At 42.1% G+C, this 19,229-nt stretch overlaps 1 protein-coding gene across 18 annotated transcripts in view; it reads right to left on the bottom strand.

Moving 5' to 3' along the window:
* The window catches only part of LOC110521924 (C-Jun-amino-terminal kinase-interacting protein 3), a 78,427-nt gene that overhangs the window by 10,478 nt on the left and 48,720 nt on the right, over window positions 1–19,229 (bottom strand). For 9 of the 18 annotated variants that reach the window (XM_036968836.2, XM_090232207.1, XM_036968838.2 and 6 more), the window contains 16 exons: window positions 19,019–19,075; window positions 18,400–18,570; window positions 17,548–17,707; window positions 13,923–13,973; window positions 11,632–11,718; window positions 10,540–10,704; window positions 10,352–10,426; window positions 10,137–10,227; window positions 6,502–6,678; window positions 2,316–2,505; window positions 1,916–2,038; window positions 1,593–1,673; window positions 1,399–1,466; window positions 1,059–1,207; window positions 596–767; window positions 79–192 (listed from right to left, as the gene is read on the bottom strand). In XM_036968836.2, coding sequence (XP_036824731.1) covers window positions 79–192; window positions 596–767; window positions 1,059–1,207; window positions 1,399–1,466; window positions 1,593–1,673; window positions 1,916–2,038; window positions 2,316–2,505; window positions 6,502–6,678; window positions 10,137–10,227; window positions 10,352–10,426; window positions 10,540–10,704; window positions 11,632–11,718; window positions 13,923–13,973; window positions 17,548–17,707; window positions 18,400–18,570; window positions 19,019–19,075 — 1,931 coding nt within the window. Of the gene's footprint in view, window positions 1–78; window positions 193–595; window positions 768–1,058; window positions 1,208–1,398; window positions 1,467–1,592; window positions 1,674–1,915; window positions 2,039–2,315; window positions 2,506–3,307; window positions 6,679–10,136; window positions 10,228–10,351; window positions 10,427–10,539; window positions 10,705–11,631; window positions 11,719–13,922; window positions 13,974–17,547; window positions 17,708–18,399; window positions 18,571–19,018; window positions 19,076–19,229 lie in introns of those variants that run through there. The other 9 variants (XM_036968840.2, XM_090232214.1, XM_036968839.2 and 6 more) reach the window with 4 other exon arrangements.

The raw sequence follows: 19,229 nt of genomic DNA, 5'->3' as shown, positions 1-19,229 counted from the left end.
AAAGTAAAAGACAGAAGCACAGAATAGTGAAATCAAAGAGGTAGGGTTAAAGCGCGTGTGCGCGCCACTCAAACTCACTCTCTGTCAGTGGTATGGAGATGACCACACCATTCCCAGTCCCCACCCACAGGCGGTTTCCACCAATAAGAAGGGCTGTTATTCGCACAAAGGAGAAGCCCAGCTTGCCAGTACCTGTCAATCAGAGCGAGAGAGAAGAGAGAGAGAGAGAACACAGGTTAATCCATACATTGGATGCATCTCAATAGACTAAAGTGGAGTCAAATAATATGGTCCTATCAATGAGTCGGCCAAAGCTTAGCTTGCTGGTCCCCAGATCTGTCTTGCCAACTCCTACAGTCATGGTCTTGATATGACAAGAAACATACAAATTGTCTATACAACACAAACAGATCTTGGACAACCAGCCTAGCCAGAGCTGGATAGCATGGTTGGGGTCAATTCCATTTCAATTCAGTCAATTCAGGAAGTAAACTGCAATTCCATTTCCACATCTTTCTCTTCGAGGATAACGCTAAGAATGTTTAATTTCTAAATTGACTGAATTTAAATGGAAATAGACTCCACTTTTTCCTACCCAGCATCTTGCTGACGTATGGTTCGATGTCGACATCCTGTAGGTGCTGGTGTGTGAGGGCGTGGTAGAGACGCAGCGTGGAGTCCAGACGGATTGACACCCACACCCCATCCCCGATCCACGCCAGCTGCCTCACCTGGCTCTCCCTGCGAGGGTGGGCGTCAAAGGACTTCTGATGTGGGAGAGGGGGTAGGTGGGGGTGAAGGGTGGAAAAGGGAGGATTGGTTGATTGATAATATTCTGAAATAAATTAAAGTAAATCAATGTGAAGCGACATTACATGACCTCTCCCCAACCCATCTCAATCAATCGACATAACTGGGGATAGACTCAAGACTGCTAGTCCACTGAGCTAATGTCTTGACATTATGTCTGGGAGCTAACGTGAGTCTCCAGGTCTGAGAAAAGGTTACTTTGCAACTTCCTCTAGTATACAAACAGTCCCTTCCCTCCTGTGACCAACCTCTATCTGCATGCTCTTGGGCTGGATGACATGGATCTTGTTCTTGTAGCCACACCACACTTTGTCATGGACCATGGCCATGCAGCGGATAGAGTGGTGCGGTCTACCCAGGTCCATCAGGTGGTAGTTTGACAGGTCCCACTGCCCATCTGGAGATAAAGAGAGACCCAGACACACACGCACGCACACACGCACACAATTTATGTAAAGCTTTAAATCATGATTAGAAAAAGTAATGTTGCTCATGGAATGTCATTTTTGAGCACAACAGACAGTTAATGGTTAAGGCTCATAGGTGAGAGCTCAGAATAATTAGGTAGGTTAGGGAAGTTTACGTTACCGTCAGATCTGTGGAAGATAGCCAATGTCCCGTCTGCCAGAGCCACCAGCACACGACCCTTCACATGCCTGAAACAGAAACAGTCAAGCCAACATTACACAAAGCAACATGCACCCATTTACTACAACATAAATCAAGGACTGGTAAAAATGGCCATTCTAAAAGCAGACAGTGGTCAGTAGTGGGGGACTTACACTAGACTGAGCACAGAATCCTTCAGTTTGATGGAGTGGAGACACTTCTTCCAGTTGGCCACTGCAGAATGGACGTAAAGCCTCAAGAAAGGATGCAAAGCTTATTTAGGACATAGACATATATAGGGTTTTATGGGTTAGGGTTATGGATTGGGAGACATATGCAGGCAAAACTGGTTGGCAAAAAAAGAATGACATTTTTTGTCACATCATGGTCAATGAAATGTTTTGCACCTTTTTAGAAAACCAGAAAACAACCAGAAAACAACATCGCTATGATACATTCCTGCCATTAGCTAGGCATATAGTGATTAGTTACCCACCAGCCATTTTGTGCTCCCAGCCACATGGTGGGGACAACGCTGGTGCAAGCTTTGGGGTCGTCGTTTCCATCCTCCGTCTCCTGGGGTGGGGAGTTAGACTCCTCTTTTAACTGACCTGCACACCTGACAGGGGACACAAACAGAGAGTTGTCTTGAAGTCCACTATAGACTACCACAGTCCACACGGTGGCAAATCCAACTACTGTAGCATGTTATTAGTATTGTCTCTGCAGAAATGTTTAGACTAAAACTAAAACAAATCAAACTAAAGTGTATGTAAATACACTTTCAGTAAAAAAAAATTTAAAGTTTCAATGACGACTTTTCAAAAATGTCCTGGCAATACTTCCTCTCTTTACAACTACTAGCAATTCAAATCTGGTCAAATAGTGTGTCTTACCGGTCGTATTTGCCAGCATCAACCACCGAAGGCTGGGGGTCTGTGAAGACGTGCTCCATGAAGGGCCCTGGAGGTCCCAAGGTGCGGTCTGTCTCGCTGGCGGCCGGCTCAGCCACCTCTGTAGCCTCTGTGGCCTCCTCTGCTGACTGGGCCAGGTGCAGCTTCCCACTGAGTGGTGGAGCCATGGGGGCTGAGGCGACAGGGACACAAGGAGAGACATTATACACTATATTATACTACTATAACTATACCTATTAACTTGAGATGGGCACTAATATGAAAAGTCCCTATCAATATCAGTTGAAATTTATTTTATTTGCTATCGATATCATATCGGAATTTTAAAAACATGTGAAGGCCTATTAACTATACTGACTGGGCTGGGTGCAGCTTCCCAATGAGAGGGGTAGCTACCAGGGCTTTGGGGGGGACAGGGACACAGAGAGAGGCATATCAGCACTTCGTGTCATCTTCGAATGCCTTCAGAAAGTATTCACACCCCTTTGTTAAGGCAAGCCTAAATAAGTTCATAAGCAATTTGCTTAACAAGTCACACAATAAGTCGCATGGACTCACTCTATGTGCAATAATAGTTTAACATGATTTTTGAATGACTACCTCATCTCTGTACCCCACACATATAATTACAATATGTGAGGTCCCTCAGGTGAGCATTGAATTTCAAACACAGATTCAACCACAAAGACCAGGGAGGATTTCCCATGCAAAGAAGGGCACGTATTGGTAGATAAAACATTTTTAAAAAGCAGACATTGAATATCCCTTTGAGCATGATGAAGTTATTAGTTACGACACACCCAGTCACTACAAAGGACTTCTTCCTAACTCAGTTGCTGGAGACGAAGGAAATCGCTCAGGGATTTCACAATGAAGCCAATGTTGACCTTAAAACAGTTAAAGAGTTTAATGGCTATGATAGGAGAAAACTGAGGATGGATCAACAACATTGTCGTTACTCCACAATTACTAACCTAATTGAGGAAAAAGATGTAAGCCTGTACAGCAGGGATCATCAACTAGATTTAGCCGCGGGCCGATTTTTTCTTGAGTGGATGGTCAAGGGGCCAGAACATAATTATGAATCATTTGTAGACCACAAATTGACTGCAAAAAGAACAAACAGATATAATATTTGATTCTTGCTTACATTTTTACAGTGACAATAAAAAGTATGTGAACCTTTTGAAATTACCTGTATTTCTGCATGAATTGGTCATCAAATTTCATCTGCTCTTCATCTAAGTCACAACAATAGACAAACATAACATGCTTCAACTAACAACACACAAATTATTGTATTTTTCTTGTCTATACTGAATACATCATTTAAACATGGAAAACGCATGTGAACCCCTAGGCTAGTGACATCTCCAAATACTAATTGGAGTCAGGAGTCAGCTAACCTGGAGTCCAATCAATGAGACGAGATTGGAGATGTTGGTTAGAGGTGCCTTGCCCTATAAAAAAAACACTGACAAAATTTGAGTTTGCTATTCACAAGAAGCATTGCCTGATGTGAACCATGCCTTGAACAAAATATATCTCAGAAGATAGATTAAGAACTGTAGACTTGCATAAAGCTGGAAAGAGTTACAAAAGTATCTCTAAAAGCCTTGATGTTCATCAGTCCACAGTAAGACAAGTTGTCTATAAATGAAGAAAGTTCAGCACTGTTGCTACTCTCCCTAGGAGTGGCTGTCCTGCAAAAATGACTGCAAGAGCACAGCGCAGAATGCTCAATGAGGTTAAGAAGAATCCTAGAGTGTCAGCTAAAGACTTACAGAAATCTCTGGAACATGCTAACATCTCTGTTGACGAGTCTACAATACGTAAAACACTAAACAAGAATGGTGTTCATGGGAGGACACCATGGAAGAAGTCACTGCTGTCCAAAAAAACCATTGCTGCATGTCTGAAGTTTGCAAAAGCACACCTGGATGTTCCACAGCGCAACTGGCAAAATATTCTGTGGACAGATGAAACTACAGTTGAGTTGTTTGGAAGGAACACACAACACTGTGTGTGGAGAGAAAAAAAGGCACAGCACACCGACATAAAATCCTCATCCCAACTGTAAAGTATGGTGGAGGGAGCATTATGGTTTAGGGCTAATTTGCTACCTCAGGGCCCGGACAGCTTGCTATCATCGACGGAAAAATGAATTCCCAAGTTTATCAAAACATTTTGCAGGAGAATGTTAGGCTCTCTGTCCACCATTTGAAGCTCAACAGAAGTTGGGTGATGCAAAAGGACAACGATCCAAAACACAGAAGTAAATCAACAGCAGAATGGAAAATCAACCTTCTGTAGTGTCCCAGTCAGAGTCCTGACCTAAACCCAATTTGAGATGCTATGGCGTGACCTTGAGAGCGTTTCACACCAGACAGCCCTAGAATATTGCTGAACAGAAAACGTTTTTTAAAGAGGAATTTGTCCAAAATTCCTCCTGACCGTTGTGCAGCTCTGATCCGCAACTACGGAAAACATTTGGTTGAGGTTATTGCTGCCAAAGGAGGGTCAACCAGTTATGAATCCAAGGGTTCACATACTTTTCCCACCCTGCACTGTGAATGTTTACATGGTGATTTCAATAAAGAAATGAAAATGTATAATTGTTTGTGTGTTATTAGTTTAAGCAGACTGTGTTTGTCTATTGTTGTGACCTAGATGAAGATCAGACTCAATTTTATGACCAATTTTTGCAGAAATCCAGGTATTTCCAAAGGGTTCACATACTTGTTCTTGCCACTGTATACGATCACATATACTGATTTGATTGATTTGATTTGACAAAGTCACGAAAACAATGTGAACGCTTCCATGGAGCATAAGTCAGCGTGTTGTTGTGATTCTGGATGGCCAGATTGCTAGCAAGAATGACAAGAAACTGCCATGTGGGAAATCATAAGTGGCTCGTTCCATCTTGTTCTTGATACCATGTCTTGTTTTGAGGTGTTTTAACTGATTTTATGTCAATGCTTATATGGCCAAAAAAATGCTAACTAGCTAACCAACAACTGTAACGATGTATTTGAGAGACAACAAGTGCTCATTCTACAAATGTTTTTATGTTTTCAATAAACATTGGAGACTAAATATAGTTTACATGTTATCAACAATCTAAGCCAACCCCATCTGTTTTGCCCCAAAGATGCACATGCGTCAGGTTTTGTTGCTAAAAAAAAGTCACTTGGAGCTGATTTGCTGGCGTTTTAACGTCCAACAAAAAAAAATACAAAATTAAATGCTTAGAAAACTTGGGGGGCCAAATATAATCACCCGCGGGTCAAAATCAGCCCATGGGCCACCAGTTAGGGAACCCTGCTGTACAGAATACAAATATGTAAAAACTTGCATCCTGTTTGCAACAAGGCACTAAAGTAATACTGCAAAAAATGTGGCAATGTAATTAACTTTTTGTCCAGAAAACAAAGTGTTACATGTTTGGGGCAAATCCAATACAACCCATTCTGAATACCACTCTCCATAAGCATAGTGGTGGCTGCATCATTTTATGGATATGCTTGTAATAATTAAGGACTGGGAAGTTTTTCAGGTTAAAAAGAAAGAGAATGGAGCTAAGCACAGGCAAAATCCTACTTGAAATCCTGGTTCAGTCTGCTTTCCACCAGACACTGGGAGATAAATTAATCTTTCAGCAGGAAAATAACCTAAAACACAAGGACAATCTACACTGGAGTTCCTTACCAAGAAGACAGTGAATGTTTCTGAGTGGCCGAGTTACAGTTTTGACTTAAATGCTAATGAAAATCTATGGCAAGACCTGAAAATAGTTGTCTAGCAACAATCAACAACTAATTTGACAGAGCTTTAAGAATTTTGAATGGGCAAATGTTGCACAATCCAGATGTGGAAAGCTCATAGAGACTTACTCAGAAAGACTCACAGCTGTTATAGCTGCCAAAGGATCTTCTCGCAAGTATTGACCCAGGGGTGTGAATACTTATGTAAAGGAGAAATTTCTGTAAAATTGCTAACATTTCTAAAAACATGTTTTCATTTTCTCATTTTGGGTTATTGTGTGTAGTAGATGAGTGAGAAAAAAATATATATTTAATCAATTTTGAAATTAGGATCTAACAACAAAGTCACGGGGTACGAATACTTTCTGAAGGCACTGTAGATAAATCTCTGGGGTTCTCACCTTGTCCCCGGTCCAGTACGGGTGTGTCGGTGCGCGAGGAGCAGTTGCTGCAGTTGGTGGCACAGCCCACCAGGGTGATGCCTGCTAGCATGCCCTCCATCCCGCCTGTCTCCTCACCGCCACCCTCCCCAGGGTCCAGCACGATCTCACCCGCCGGGTAGTCACTCTCACTGGCCGCTGCAGACAGACACACAGAAACGCACATATGTAAACACAGAAACAAGCACGCACACACAGAAATACACACCCATACAGAGACACATGTACACGCACACACAGAAAAATCACAAACAGAGGTGATTCTAGTTCAGTAGATGTGGAATAACAGTGCATCAGGAAAGTATTCAGACCATTCCCCTTTTCCCACATTTTGTTAAATTACAGGCTTATTCTAAAATGTATGGAATTACACCCCCCCCCCCCCCCCCCATTAATCTATACACAAAATTCTCCATAATGACAAAGCAAAAAATTGTTTTTTAGAATTGATTGCAAATTTCTATAAAAAAAAACAACAGAAATACCTTATTTCTGTAAGTATTCAGACCCTTTGCTATGAGATACGAAATTGAGCTCAGATGCATCCTTTTTCCATTGATCATCCTTGACATGTTTTTACAACTTGATTGGAGTCCACTTGTGGAAAATTCTGTTGATTGGACATGATTTGGAAAGGCACACACCTGTCTATATAAGGTCACACAGTTGACAGTGCATGTCAGAGCAAAAACCAAGCCATGAGGTCGAAGGAATTGTCCGTAGAGCTCAGAGACAGGATTGTGTAGAGGCACAGATCTGGGGAAGGGTACTAAAACATTTCTGCAGCATTGAAGGTCCCAAGAGCACAGTGAACTCCATCAGTCTTAAGTGGAAGAAGTTTGGAACCACCAAGAAAGACTCTTCCTAGAGCTGGCCACCTGGCCAAACTGAGCAATCAAAGGAGAAGGGCCTTGGTCAGGAAGGTGCCCAAGAACCGGATGGTCACTCTGACAGAGCTCCAGAGTTACTCTGTGGAGATGGGAGAACCTTCCAGAAGGAAGGACTTTATGGTAGAGTAGCCAGACGGAAGACACTCCTATTGCCAACTACTTGAATTACTTTTTCATTGGCAAGATTAGCAAACTTAGGGATGACATGCAAGCAACAAACGCTGGCACAACACATCCAAGCTTATCGGACCAAATTATGAAAGACAAGAATTGTACTTTTGAATTCTGTAATGTCCGTGTGGAAGAGGTGAAAAAAATATTGTTGTCGATCAACAACGACAAACCACTGGGGTCTGACAATCTGGATGGAAAATTACTGAGGATAATAGCGGATGATATTGCCACATCTTCAATTTAAGCCTAATAGAAAGTGTGCCCTCAAGCCTGGAGGGAAGTTAAAGTCCCAAGAATAGTAAAGCCCCCTTTACTGGCTCAAATAGCTGACCAATCAGCCTGTTAGAGAAGGACACTCAACAAGCACAGCACTTACACAAATGACTGATGATTGGCTGAGAGAAATGTATGATAAAATGATTGCAGGGGCTGTCTTGTTAGACATCAGTGCAGCTTTTGACATTATCGATCATATTCTGCTGCTGAAAAAACTGATGTGTTATGGCTTTACACCCCCTGCTATAATGTGGATAAAGAGTTACTTGTCTAACATAACACATAGGTTGTACTTTAATGGAAGCCTCTCAAACATAATCCAGGTAGAAGCAGAAATTCCCCAGAGTAGCTGTTTTGGCCCCTTGCTTTTTTCAATCTTTATTAACGACATGCCACTGGCTTTGAGTAAGGCCAGTGTGTCTACGCATGCGGATGACTCAACACTAAACAGCTACTACAGCGACTGAAATGACTGCAACACTTAACAAATAGCTGCAGTTAGTTTTGGAATGGGTAGCAATGAATAAGTTTGTCCTAAATATTTCCAAAACTAAAAGCATTGTATTTGGGACAAATCATTCACTAAACCCTAAACCTCAACTACATCTCGTAATTATTAATGTGGAAATTGAGCAAGTTGAGGTGACTAAACTGCTTGGAGTAATCCTGGATTGTAAACTGCCATGGTCAAAACATATTGATACAACAGTAGCTAAGATGGGGAGAAGTCTGTCCATAATAAAACGCTGCTCTGCATTCTTAACAACACTATCAACAAGGCAGGTCATTCAGGCCCTGGTTTTGTCGCACCTGGACTACTGTTCAGTAGTGTGGTCAGGTGCCACAAAGAGGGAATGTGAAAATGCAGATGGCTCAGAACAGATCAGCACCGCTGGCCCTTAAAAATACACGGAGAGCTAACATTAATGACATGCATGTCAATCTCTCATGGCTCAAAATTGGAAGAGAGGTGTTGACAAGCTGAAGGTACATGCATACACACACACATGATAACATACGCACTATACACACCACACGTACACATGGATTTTGTGTTGTAGATATGTGGTAGTGGAGAATGGGCCTGAGGGCACACACTTACTGTGTTGTGAATTCTGTAATAAATGTATTGTAATGTTTTTAAAATTGTGTAACTGCCTTAATTTTGCTGAACCCCAGGAAGAGTAGCTGCTGCCTTACTCCTCAGTAAAAGGCACATGACAGCCCCCTTGGAGCTTGCCAAAAGGCACTTAAAGAACTCTCAGGCCATGAGGAACAAGATTCTCAGGTCTGATGAAACCAAGATTGAGCTCTTTGGCCTGACTGCCAAGCGTCACATCTGGAGGAAACCGGGCACCGCTCATCACCTGGCCAATACCATCCCTAAGGTGAAGCATGGTGGTGGCAGGATCATGCTGTGGGGATTTTTCAGCAGTAGGGACTGGGAGACTAGTCAGACTCGAAGGAAAGAGGAACAGAGCATAGTACAAAAGGATCCTTGATGAAAACAGGACTTCAGAGTGGAGCGAAGGTTCACCTTCCAACAGGACAACGACCCCAAGCACACAGCCAAGACAATGCAGGAGTGGCTTAGGAACAAGTTTCTGAATGTCCTTGAGTGGCCCAGCCAGAGCCCAGACTTGAACCCGATCGAACATCTCTGGAGAGACTTGAAAATAGCTGTGCAGCGACACTCCCCATCTAACCTGACAAAGCTTGAAAGCATCTGCAGAGAAAAATGGGAGAAACTCCCCAAATACAGCTGTGCCAAGCTTGTAGAATCATACCAAAGAAGACTCGAAGCTGTAATTGCTGCCAAAGGTGCTTCAACAAAGTACCAAGTAAAGGGTCTGAATACTTATGTAAATGTGATAAAGATTTATGAGGGAAAAAAACTATTGAATCAATTTTAGAATAAGGCTGTAACATACTTTCCAAATGCTGCTTTGATCTGAATACTGTGGTCATATTATGGTAGTCGATTTGGTTCAGGTGGAGAGTGCTATATGGTCGTGTTGCATTAATAGATAGGGTGTAGGATGGGTGGTCGGTAGTCATGTTATTATGGCAGTAGATTCCTTAGTGGTCAAGTTGCAGTATATTTGGTCCAGATGGTGAGTGCTACTGTATGTGGTCATGTTGTGGTAGTAGATCTGGTTGTGTTAATTTAGTAGTAGGGTGCTAAGTCGTCAAGTTGCGATAGAGTTGGTCTAATAGGTGAGTACTATGTGTTTGTGTTATGGTTTGACCGCTAACCTGGCACACTGGAGATGCAGAGCACGTGAGCATTGCAAACGTTGAACTGGTCGACCAACGAGCCGGGCTGGTTGGCATCAATGATGACCACCTTGAGGATGATAACGATAATGGTTTTTCATTATTTGACAAATTGTACAAATGGCAGCAACAAACTGAATTACAAGTACAACTTACAATGAAATGACTTGATACAAACAACTACTATTTAACACCTTGCTGGCCGAGTGGGTACTGGTCAGGATCCAGACTCTGCTACTCATAGTGTCTGTTTCATGGAGCTCCTTAGACTAGGGGAGGGAAAGGGGGGGGGGGAGAAAAGGAAGAAGGGACAATAAGTATGTTTTCAAATTAAAACAAATAGCTTAATTAACTAACAAATCAACCCAGATCAAGACAGTACCTTTGTCTTCTCTGGTGAGCTGTGGTTGCTCTTGCCGTCTCCTCCCTCTCCCTCCTCTATGGCTAGAGGATTTGTAACGCTGTTGCCGGGGCCAGCCTTAACTGTCATCACTTCCTGAATGCACGTCTTCCATCCCGTCAGGTCCACGCCCGCCGCACACCACAACTACACAGAGTTCGTTTACACACATCGTTAACACCACTCTCGAGCGGCTAGATGTTCTTTCCCATTCGGCCATCAGATTTGAAACCAGTGTTCCTTATAGGACACATCACTGCAGTCTATACTACTCTGTAAACTGGTCATCTCTGAATACCTGCTGCAAAACCCACTGGTTGATACTTATTTCTTATTTCACTCCCCCCTATCTGAGATACCTACTGCAGCCCTCGTCCTCCACATACAACACCCGGTCTGCCAGTCCCATTCTGTTAAAGGTCCCCAAAGCACACACGTCCCTGGGCCGCTGCTCTTTTCAGTTCACTGCAGCAAGTGACTGAAACGAGCTGCAAAAAACACTCAAACTGGACTGTTTTATCTCAATCTCTTCATTCAAAGACTCAATCATGAACACTCTTACTGACAGTTGCGGCTGCTTCGCGTGATGTATTGTTGTCTACCTTCTTGCCCTTGTGCTGTTGTCTGTGCCCAATAATGTTTGTACCATGTTTTGTGCTATTGTGCTGCTGCCATGTTGTGTTGCTACCATGTTGTGTTGCTGTCTTAGGTCATTCTTTATGTAGTGTCTCTCTTGTCGTGATGTGTGTTTTGTCCTATATTTGTATTTCATTTTTTTATCCCAGGCCCCGTCCCCACAGGAGGCCTTTTGCCTTTTGGTAGGCCGTCATTGTAAATACAAATGTGATCTTAACTGACTTGCCTAGTTAAATAAAGGTAAAAAACTAAATGAAATGTAAAACATTGTGGTAAAACAACTTTTTGGTTATGATGGGCTGTTCTTGAAGCAGTTCTAAGTAATATTCTTCAATAATCAATGGGTATATATAATTAATTAACATGACGATTGATTGAACAGCGGTAAAAATGGCAGATCGTGGCTTTAACCAAGTACATATTTGTTTGTTTGTTTACCTTCCTGTTGGGGTCCTTCTCTACTAGGGGGCGACAGTAGACAGGAACAGGGACATTCTTCATGCGGTTGTCCTCCTTCTCATTGGCCTGGGAGAAGACGGACAGACAAACCCTCCAATCACAAAACTGCTCCAAGACCTCCAATAGAAGACACTACTACAACTAAATTCAATCAAACCATCATTGCTATATTCATATAGCCGTATAACCACACTTTCGACATATCTGATGTGTCAAGGGGAAGAGCTTTGAGATTGGAGGAAAGTTGATATAGCAGTGACAGTGTTAGCAGGTTGTGGGGTTTCTGTTAACATGACTGAGGGACAGGGGCATTGTGTCAATTGATATGTCAGATTGTGTGGCATCTAGTGATGTGTGTTGGGTTAGAGGTAAGTGTTGTGTGTATTGTGGGGGCAGAGCGTTTGGATTTTAGGTAGATGTTGTATCAGTAGGTTGAGTGGCGTCATTGACAGGGTCATTGAGTCAGTTAGCTGTGTCAGACCGTCTGGTGTCTGTTGATGTGTGTCTTGGGGACAAGGCTTGGGGGCTGAAAGACGCACTCAAGCTATTTTTTTCACTTTTCCGTTGGAAAACAATATCCCAGGTCTTAATACAGTAATGTACATACATTGAAGGTTAAAAAAATAATGTTTTGAGCAAAATAGTGTTTTCTAGATACAAATGCAAACTTCATGGAGTAGACCATTTAAGAAGTTGGTCTTATGGTGCCCTCAGATGTCATTGGCCTCCCCCTTTCTTGCGGGAACAATGAAATTCCACCATACCTAACGTCATTATTTAACTTTCAATGTACGAATGACCAAACCCTGTCTTAGGGATGGCTAACTCTGGAGATCCCTTCGGTCTCCACAGAGTTGGGTTAAATCTGCTTTTAGTTTCTTTGCACCCCATGTATGGAACAAATCTAAAGAGCTCCCTGCAACTAGATGTACTGGTGCCTCTCAGGCAGGTGAATTTGCTGATTGGGGACCTCTATGCTGAGGAATGTGAACGTTCCTCTGGAGTATGTTTTGTAATTTTGTATTATGTTGTATTTATAGATTGTGTATATACAAGTGTCGTGGAATTATTCTAATCAAAGGAGAGACTTCGATTTCCTCAAAACAATCCCACTTTATTATTAATTACTGCATTAGTAATGGAAAATGTATTAGTAATGGAACGTTAACAATCACCCAATGGTGTAGAGTTAAAAGCCCAAATAAACAGGATTCGGTTACAACTCTTTATAGACTTCCTGAGTCCTTGTGATGAAGAATAGATATGTTGAAATTATACAAAAAGGTACATTGTGCTCTCATGCAACAGACATCAAGATATACATGGCGGCAGGGTAACCTAGTGGTTAGAGCGTTGGATAGTAACCGGAAGGTTGCAAGTTCAAACCATCCGAGTTGACAAGGTACAAATCTGTCGTTCTGCCCCTGAACAGGCAGTTAACCCACTGTTCCTAGGCCGTCATTGTAAATAAGAATTTGTTCTTAACTGACTTGCCTAGTTAAATAAAGGTAAAAAGTTAATTTACTGCTTGCATATAGAAAAAATACTAATGTAACCTAGAATACTAAATCCTTTCCTTAAATAAACTGGTGGTTGGTTCTCCCTGTTGCCGACAGACAGGCACACAGACACTAATCATGGATTGGAATGTAATGCAGTCTTTAGGTTATCACCAGGCCATCGTAAATCTACTTGTCAGCGTTAAATCTCAGGCTTCTGAAAGTTGAAACATGAAAGTTCTAACAATCCTACTCTGTTGCCTCTAAGAAAAACATACAATGTGAGTACTAATATAGGATTACATTCTAATTTAAGAGTAATGTGATTAACATAATGTTGTAATTCTACGACATAAGGCTCCCTTGTAAGAGATATCTAAATCTCAATGGGACTCTGGCTACAAAATAAAGGTGAAATAAAAATATAGAACAAAAGAGGAAAGCCCCCTGTGCCTCGACACAATCTTGTCTTGGGAGCTCTATGGACAATTCCTTCGACCTCATGGCTTATTTTTAAAAAAAATTTATACATTTGCTAAAATGGGATATTGTGTGTAGATTGATGAGGAAAGATATTTGTTTAATCCATTTTAGAATAAGGCTGTAACGTAACAACATGTGGAAAAAGTGAAGGGGTCTGAATACTTTCAGAATGCACTGTAGGTGTTGTGTCAGACTGTGGTGTCTGTTGATGTGTCTTGTGACAGGTCTTTTGGGTAACTAAGAGCGGATCATGCTAGGTTAGGGAAGGACTCTGTGGGTGTCACTTACCTGTTGTTTCTTCAGCGGGCCTTCCAGTGCACTGTCCAGCTGAGCACCAGTCTATGGGAGAAATAGAGAGACACCACCCTATATGCTGTATTTTCACTGCTAAATGGATGCCATTTTTATTTATACATCTTTTTATTTATTTGGGGGTAGATCAGCTTTAATATTGCAGATAGATTGTAGCTTCCATCAATGTAATTGTCTGCATCATTTCCAATCCCTGTCACGTCTACTCCCGCTCCTCCTCTCTGGCGCTCATTGTCACCAGTTTATTCATTATAACGCACATGTGCCATCGTTACGCACACCTGCGCCTCATGAGACTCACCTGGACTACATCACCTTCCTGATTACCTCCCCTATATATGTCACTCCATTTGGTTCTTACCCCAGGTGCTATTGTTTCTGTTTATACATTTCATGTCTGTGCGCTACTCGTGTTTCTTGTTTTGTTCCATGTACGTTTATTTATTGAATTCACTCCCTGTACATGCTTCCTGACTATTCGAGTACATGTTACAATCCCACATATATTTTTTGTAAATATGATATTTAAAAAATAAATAATACTTTATTATTTCCCCTAAACCTACCACCCCTCCCCTAACTGGAGAAAACTAATAGACAACAAGATTTAGGCTTCTACTACCAGCGCATTCGGAAAGTATTCAGACCCCTTCACTTTTTCCACATTTTGTTATGTTACAGCCTTATTCTAAAATGGATCCAATTGTTTGTTTTTTCATTAATCTACACACAATACCCCATAATGACAAAGCAAAATCTGTTTTTTTTATTTTTTGGGGGGCAAATGTATAAAAAAAAACAGAAATATCACATTTACATTAGTGTTCAGACACTTTACTCAGTACTTTGCTGAAGCACCTTTGGCAGCGATTACAGCCTCGAGTCTTCTTGGTTATGACGCAACAAGATATGTATTTGGGGAGTTTTTCCCATTCTATGCAGATCAGGTTGGATGCACAGCTATTATCAGGTCTTTCCAGAGTTGTTCGATCGGGCTCTGGCTTGGCCACTCAAGGACATTCAAAGACTTGTTCCGAAGCCACTCCTGCTTCTCTTGGCTGTATGCTTAGAGTTGTTGTCCTTTTGCAAGGTGAACCTTCACCCCAGTCTGAGGTCCTGAGCGCTCTGGAGCAGGTTTTCATCAAGGATCTCTCTGTACTTTGCTCCGTTCATCTTTGCCTCGATCCTCAGTCCCTGCTGCTGAAAAAAAATCCCCACAGCATGATGCTGCCACCACCATGTATCACCGTAGGGATGGTATTGGCCAGGTGATGATCGGTGCATGGTTTCCTACAGTTCAATCAGTTCAACAGACCAGATAATCTTGTTTCTCATATTCTGAGAGTCCTTTAGGTGCCTTTTGGAAAACCAAGCTGGCTGTCATGTGCCTTTTACTGAGGAGTGGCTTCCGTCTGGCCACTTTACCATTAAGGCCTGATTGGTGGAGTGCTGCAGAGATGGTTGTCCTTCTGAAAGGTTCTCCCATTTCCACAGAGGAACTCTGGAGCTCTGTCAGAGTGACCATCAGGTTCTTGGTCACCTCGCTGACCAAGGCCCTTCCTCCCCCGATTGCTCAGTTTGGCCGGGCAGCCAGCTCTAGGAAGAGTCTTGGTTGTTCCAAACATCTTCCATTTATGAATGATGGCGGCCACTGTGTTTTTGGGGACCTTCAATGCTACAGAAACATTTTGGTACCCTTCCATAGATCTGTGCCTCAACACAATCCTGATCAATGGAAACAGGATGCATCTGAGCTCAATTTGGAGTGTCATAGCAAAGGGCCTGCATACAAAGGGCCTGCATACTTTTGAAGTCAGAAGGTTACATACACTTAGGTTGGAGTCATTAAAACTCATTTTTCAACCACTCCACAAATTTCTTGTTAACAAACTATCGTTTGGGCAAGTCGGTTAGGACATCTACTTTGTGCATGACACAAGTAATTTTTCAACAATTGTTTACAGACAGATTATTTCACTTACTTCACTGTATCACAATTCCAGTGGGTCAGAAGTTACATACACTAAGTTGACTATGCCTTTAAACAGCTTGGAAAATTCCAGAAAATTATGTCATGGCTTTAGAAGCTTCTGATAGGCTAATTGACATAATTTGAGTCAATTGGAGTTGTACCTGTGGATTCAAGGCATACCTTCAAACTCAGTGTATCTTTGTTTGACATCATGGGAAAATCAAAAGAAATCAGCCAAGACCTTGGAAAAAAAATTGTAGACCACCACAAGTCTGGTTCATCCTTGGGAGCAATTTCCAACGCCTGAACGTACCATGTTCATCTGTACAAACAATAGTATGCAAGTATAAACACCATGGGACCACGCAGCCGTCTCGCTCAGGAAGGAGACACGTTCTGTCTCCTAGAGATTAATGTACTTTGGAGCGAAAAGTGCAAATCAATCCCAGAACAACAGCAAAGGACCTTGTGAAGATGCTGGAGGAAACAGGTACAAAAGTATCTATATCCACAGTAAAAACGAGTCCTATATCGACAAACTGAAAGGCCGCTCAGCAAGGAAGAAGCCACTGCTCCAAAACCGCCATAAAAAAGCCAGACTACAGTTTGCAACTGCACATGGGGACAAAGATCGTACTTTTTGGAGAAATGTCCTCTGGTCTGATGAAACAAAAATATAACTGTTTGGCCATAATGACCATCGTTATGTTTGGAGGAAAAAGGCGGAGGCTTGCAAACCGAAGAACACCATCACAACCGTGAAGCACAGGGGTGGCAGCATCATGTTGTGAGGTTGCTTTGCTGCAGGAGGAACTGGTGCACTTCACAAAATAGATGGCTACATGAGGAAGGACAAGTATGTGGATATATTGAAGCAACATCTCAAGACATCAGTTAAAGCTTGGTCGCAAATGGGTCTTCCAAATGGACAATGACCCCAAGCATACTTCCAAAGTTGTGGCAAAATGGCTTAAGGACAACAAAGTCAAGGTATTGGAGGGGCCATCACAAAGCCCTGACCTCAATCCTATAGAAAATTTGCAAGCATACATTTGCAAGCATTTGCAGGCCTACAAACCTGACTCGGTTACACCAGCTCTGTCAGGGGGAATAGGACACAATTAACCCAACTTATTGTGGGAAGCTTGTGGAAGGCTACCCAAAAAGTTTGACCCAAGTTAAACAATTTAAAGGCAATGCTACCAAATACTAATTGAATGTATGTAGACCCACTGGGAATGTGATGAAAGAAATAAAAGCTGAAATAAATCATTATTTCTACTATTATTCTGACATTTCACATTCTTAAAATAAAGTGGTGATCCTAACTGACCTAAGACAGGGATTTTTTTACTAGGATTAAATGTCAGGAATTGTGAAAAACTGAGTTTAAATGTATTTGGCTTCGGTGTATGTAAACTTCCATCTTCAACTGTAGATTGAGGGGAAAAAAATAATTTTATCCATTTTAGAATAAGGCTGTAACATAAAATGTGGAAAAAGTGAAGGGGTCTGAATACTTTCCGAATGCACTGTATACATACTATATACATTTTACAGACAAAATGTATTTTACAAATAGTTATTTATTTGTTTTTAATCCCATCCTTCAGCTATGAGAGACGGTACCTGTTTGAAGCGTGGTGGTACGCTCCAGCCGCAGGCCTGCATAATTCCGTCATCGCGGCGCATGTGCTCTCGGACTTGCCGGTACTGTTCCCGGCGCTGCTCACGGCGAGCCGACAGCGCAGAGTCGCTAATGAGAGACGCAACACCATTACTGGCCAGTCTAGAACAGAGGGTGGAGAGAAAGAAAGAAATGCGCAGAGAGAGAGAGGCAGAGAGAGAAGCGAAGCGTTAGCAAGCGCAGCCAGGCTGCTGCAAAGAAAGAGAGAAGCTACAGCAGCATTGTGTGTTTTTAAGCAGTTAAGCTACAGCCAGCTCAACAGCCATGAGAAAATGAATGGAAAACAAAAGAACAGGAGTAGAGCGCAAAATAAGAAGCAATCACAATATGTGATCTGCACTTAACACTAATCATTAAGAACAATGCACAAAGCAGTAATATGAACTAGCAACCATACATCCTTTTGCACTTTAACATGAAGGCACATGCAAGGACACTACTAACTGATTCAAAATATGTTTGTTTTTCTGCTTATTATCATTTCACAAAAAAATATGAGGGAAAAAATGACATCACACGTACTGTAGGATTACGCTTACGACAGTGCAACCCCAACCTCTCCCCTACACGTGCATAAACAACTAACTCTACAATGTTAGAGGGTGGACAAGGGAGGGATGGAGGGAGGAAGGGAAAGAGGGATGGAGAGATAAGAGGGATGGATGGAGGGAGAGGGATGGGAAGGAGGGAGGGACAGAGATGGACGATCAGAGAGATAGAGGGATGAAGGTATGGACGGAGACAGAGTGAGGGAAGAATGTAAATAAAAAGGTTGGTGTGTGTTTTTCTCTCACTCTTCTGGGAAAAACTCCAGGGTTCGGTTTGTGGTGGAGATCTGACACATGGCGTGGCTGCGTCTCTGGGGGAAGCCTGCAGGGGACGGGGACTTGTAGTGGATGTTGACGCTGTAGTACGGACGCTTGACTGGCGGAGGACTGGCCGAGGAACTGAACAGACGGGCAAAACTGGAAGGAGAGAAGAGAGAGGGATGTACAGTCAAAGTTTAGTAACAATTTCAATAACTGAACATTACAAAGTATACAGTACACAGCCTTAAGGTGTCCGCATGCTTCCCAGCCGAAACAGTTCGGAAGAGTTTGTGCATATATTTTAACAACATTTTGTGACGTTTTTGTTTGTTTTGGACTTCGGGTAAGGGTTTTTCTAAGATCTCCTCTGCAAAAACGTCAAAATAAATGACAGATTTCTTGAGTTATCTTAGATTAATTTGGACTAGTTTGAGTCGTCTCAAAATTTACAAACAGTACTATTGCCGCTTTTTTTCTCGTTTTTCAAGCGAACATCTTTTAAGGGAGTAAGCGAGCACACTCATTCGGTTCCAGCCGAACTAGGTACTAGTAAAACTGAAGCATAATGACACCTTTATGCTACATGGCACTGATAACAACTCACAACTGCCAGATGGTGGATTTCTTCTTCTCCTGCATCTGAGGACTCTCCCTGGATGCCCTGAGGAGACAGAGATTTTGATTTAAATTTATTTGGATCTCTTTTAGTCCTCATTTGGTCTAATCTTCCAAAAGTCCTTAAATAGAGAGAGGCATGTTTGAGCCTGGTCGCAGAATCTGTTTGTCTTGCCAATTTCTATGGTCATTGTCATGCT

This window comes from Oncorhynchus mykiss, chromosome 4, assembly GCF_057628025.1.
Source record: "Oncorhynchus mykiss isolate SJ-2025 chromosome 4, ASM5762802v1, whole genome shotgun sequence".
NCBI classification, from domain to species: Eukaryota; Metazoa; Chordata; class Actinopteri; order Salmoniformes; family Salmonidae; genus Oncorhynchus; species Oncorhynchus mykiss.
This window is presented reverse-complemented; position numbering and strand designations above follow the sequence as displayed.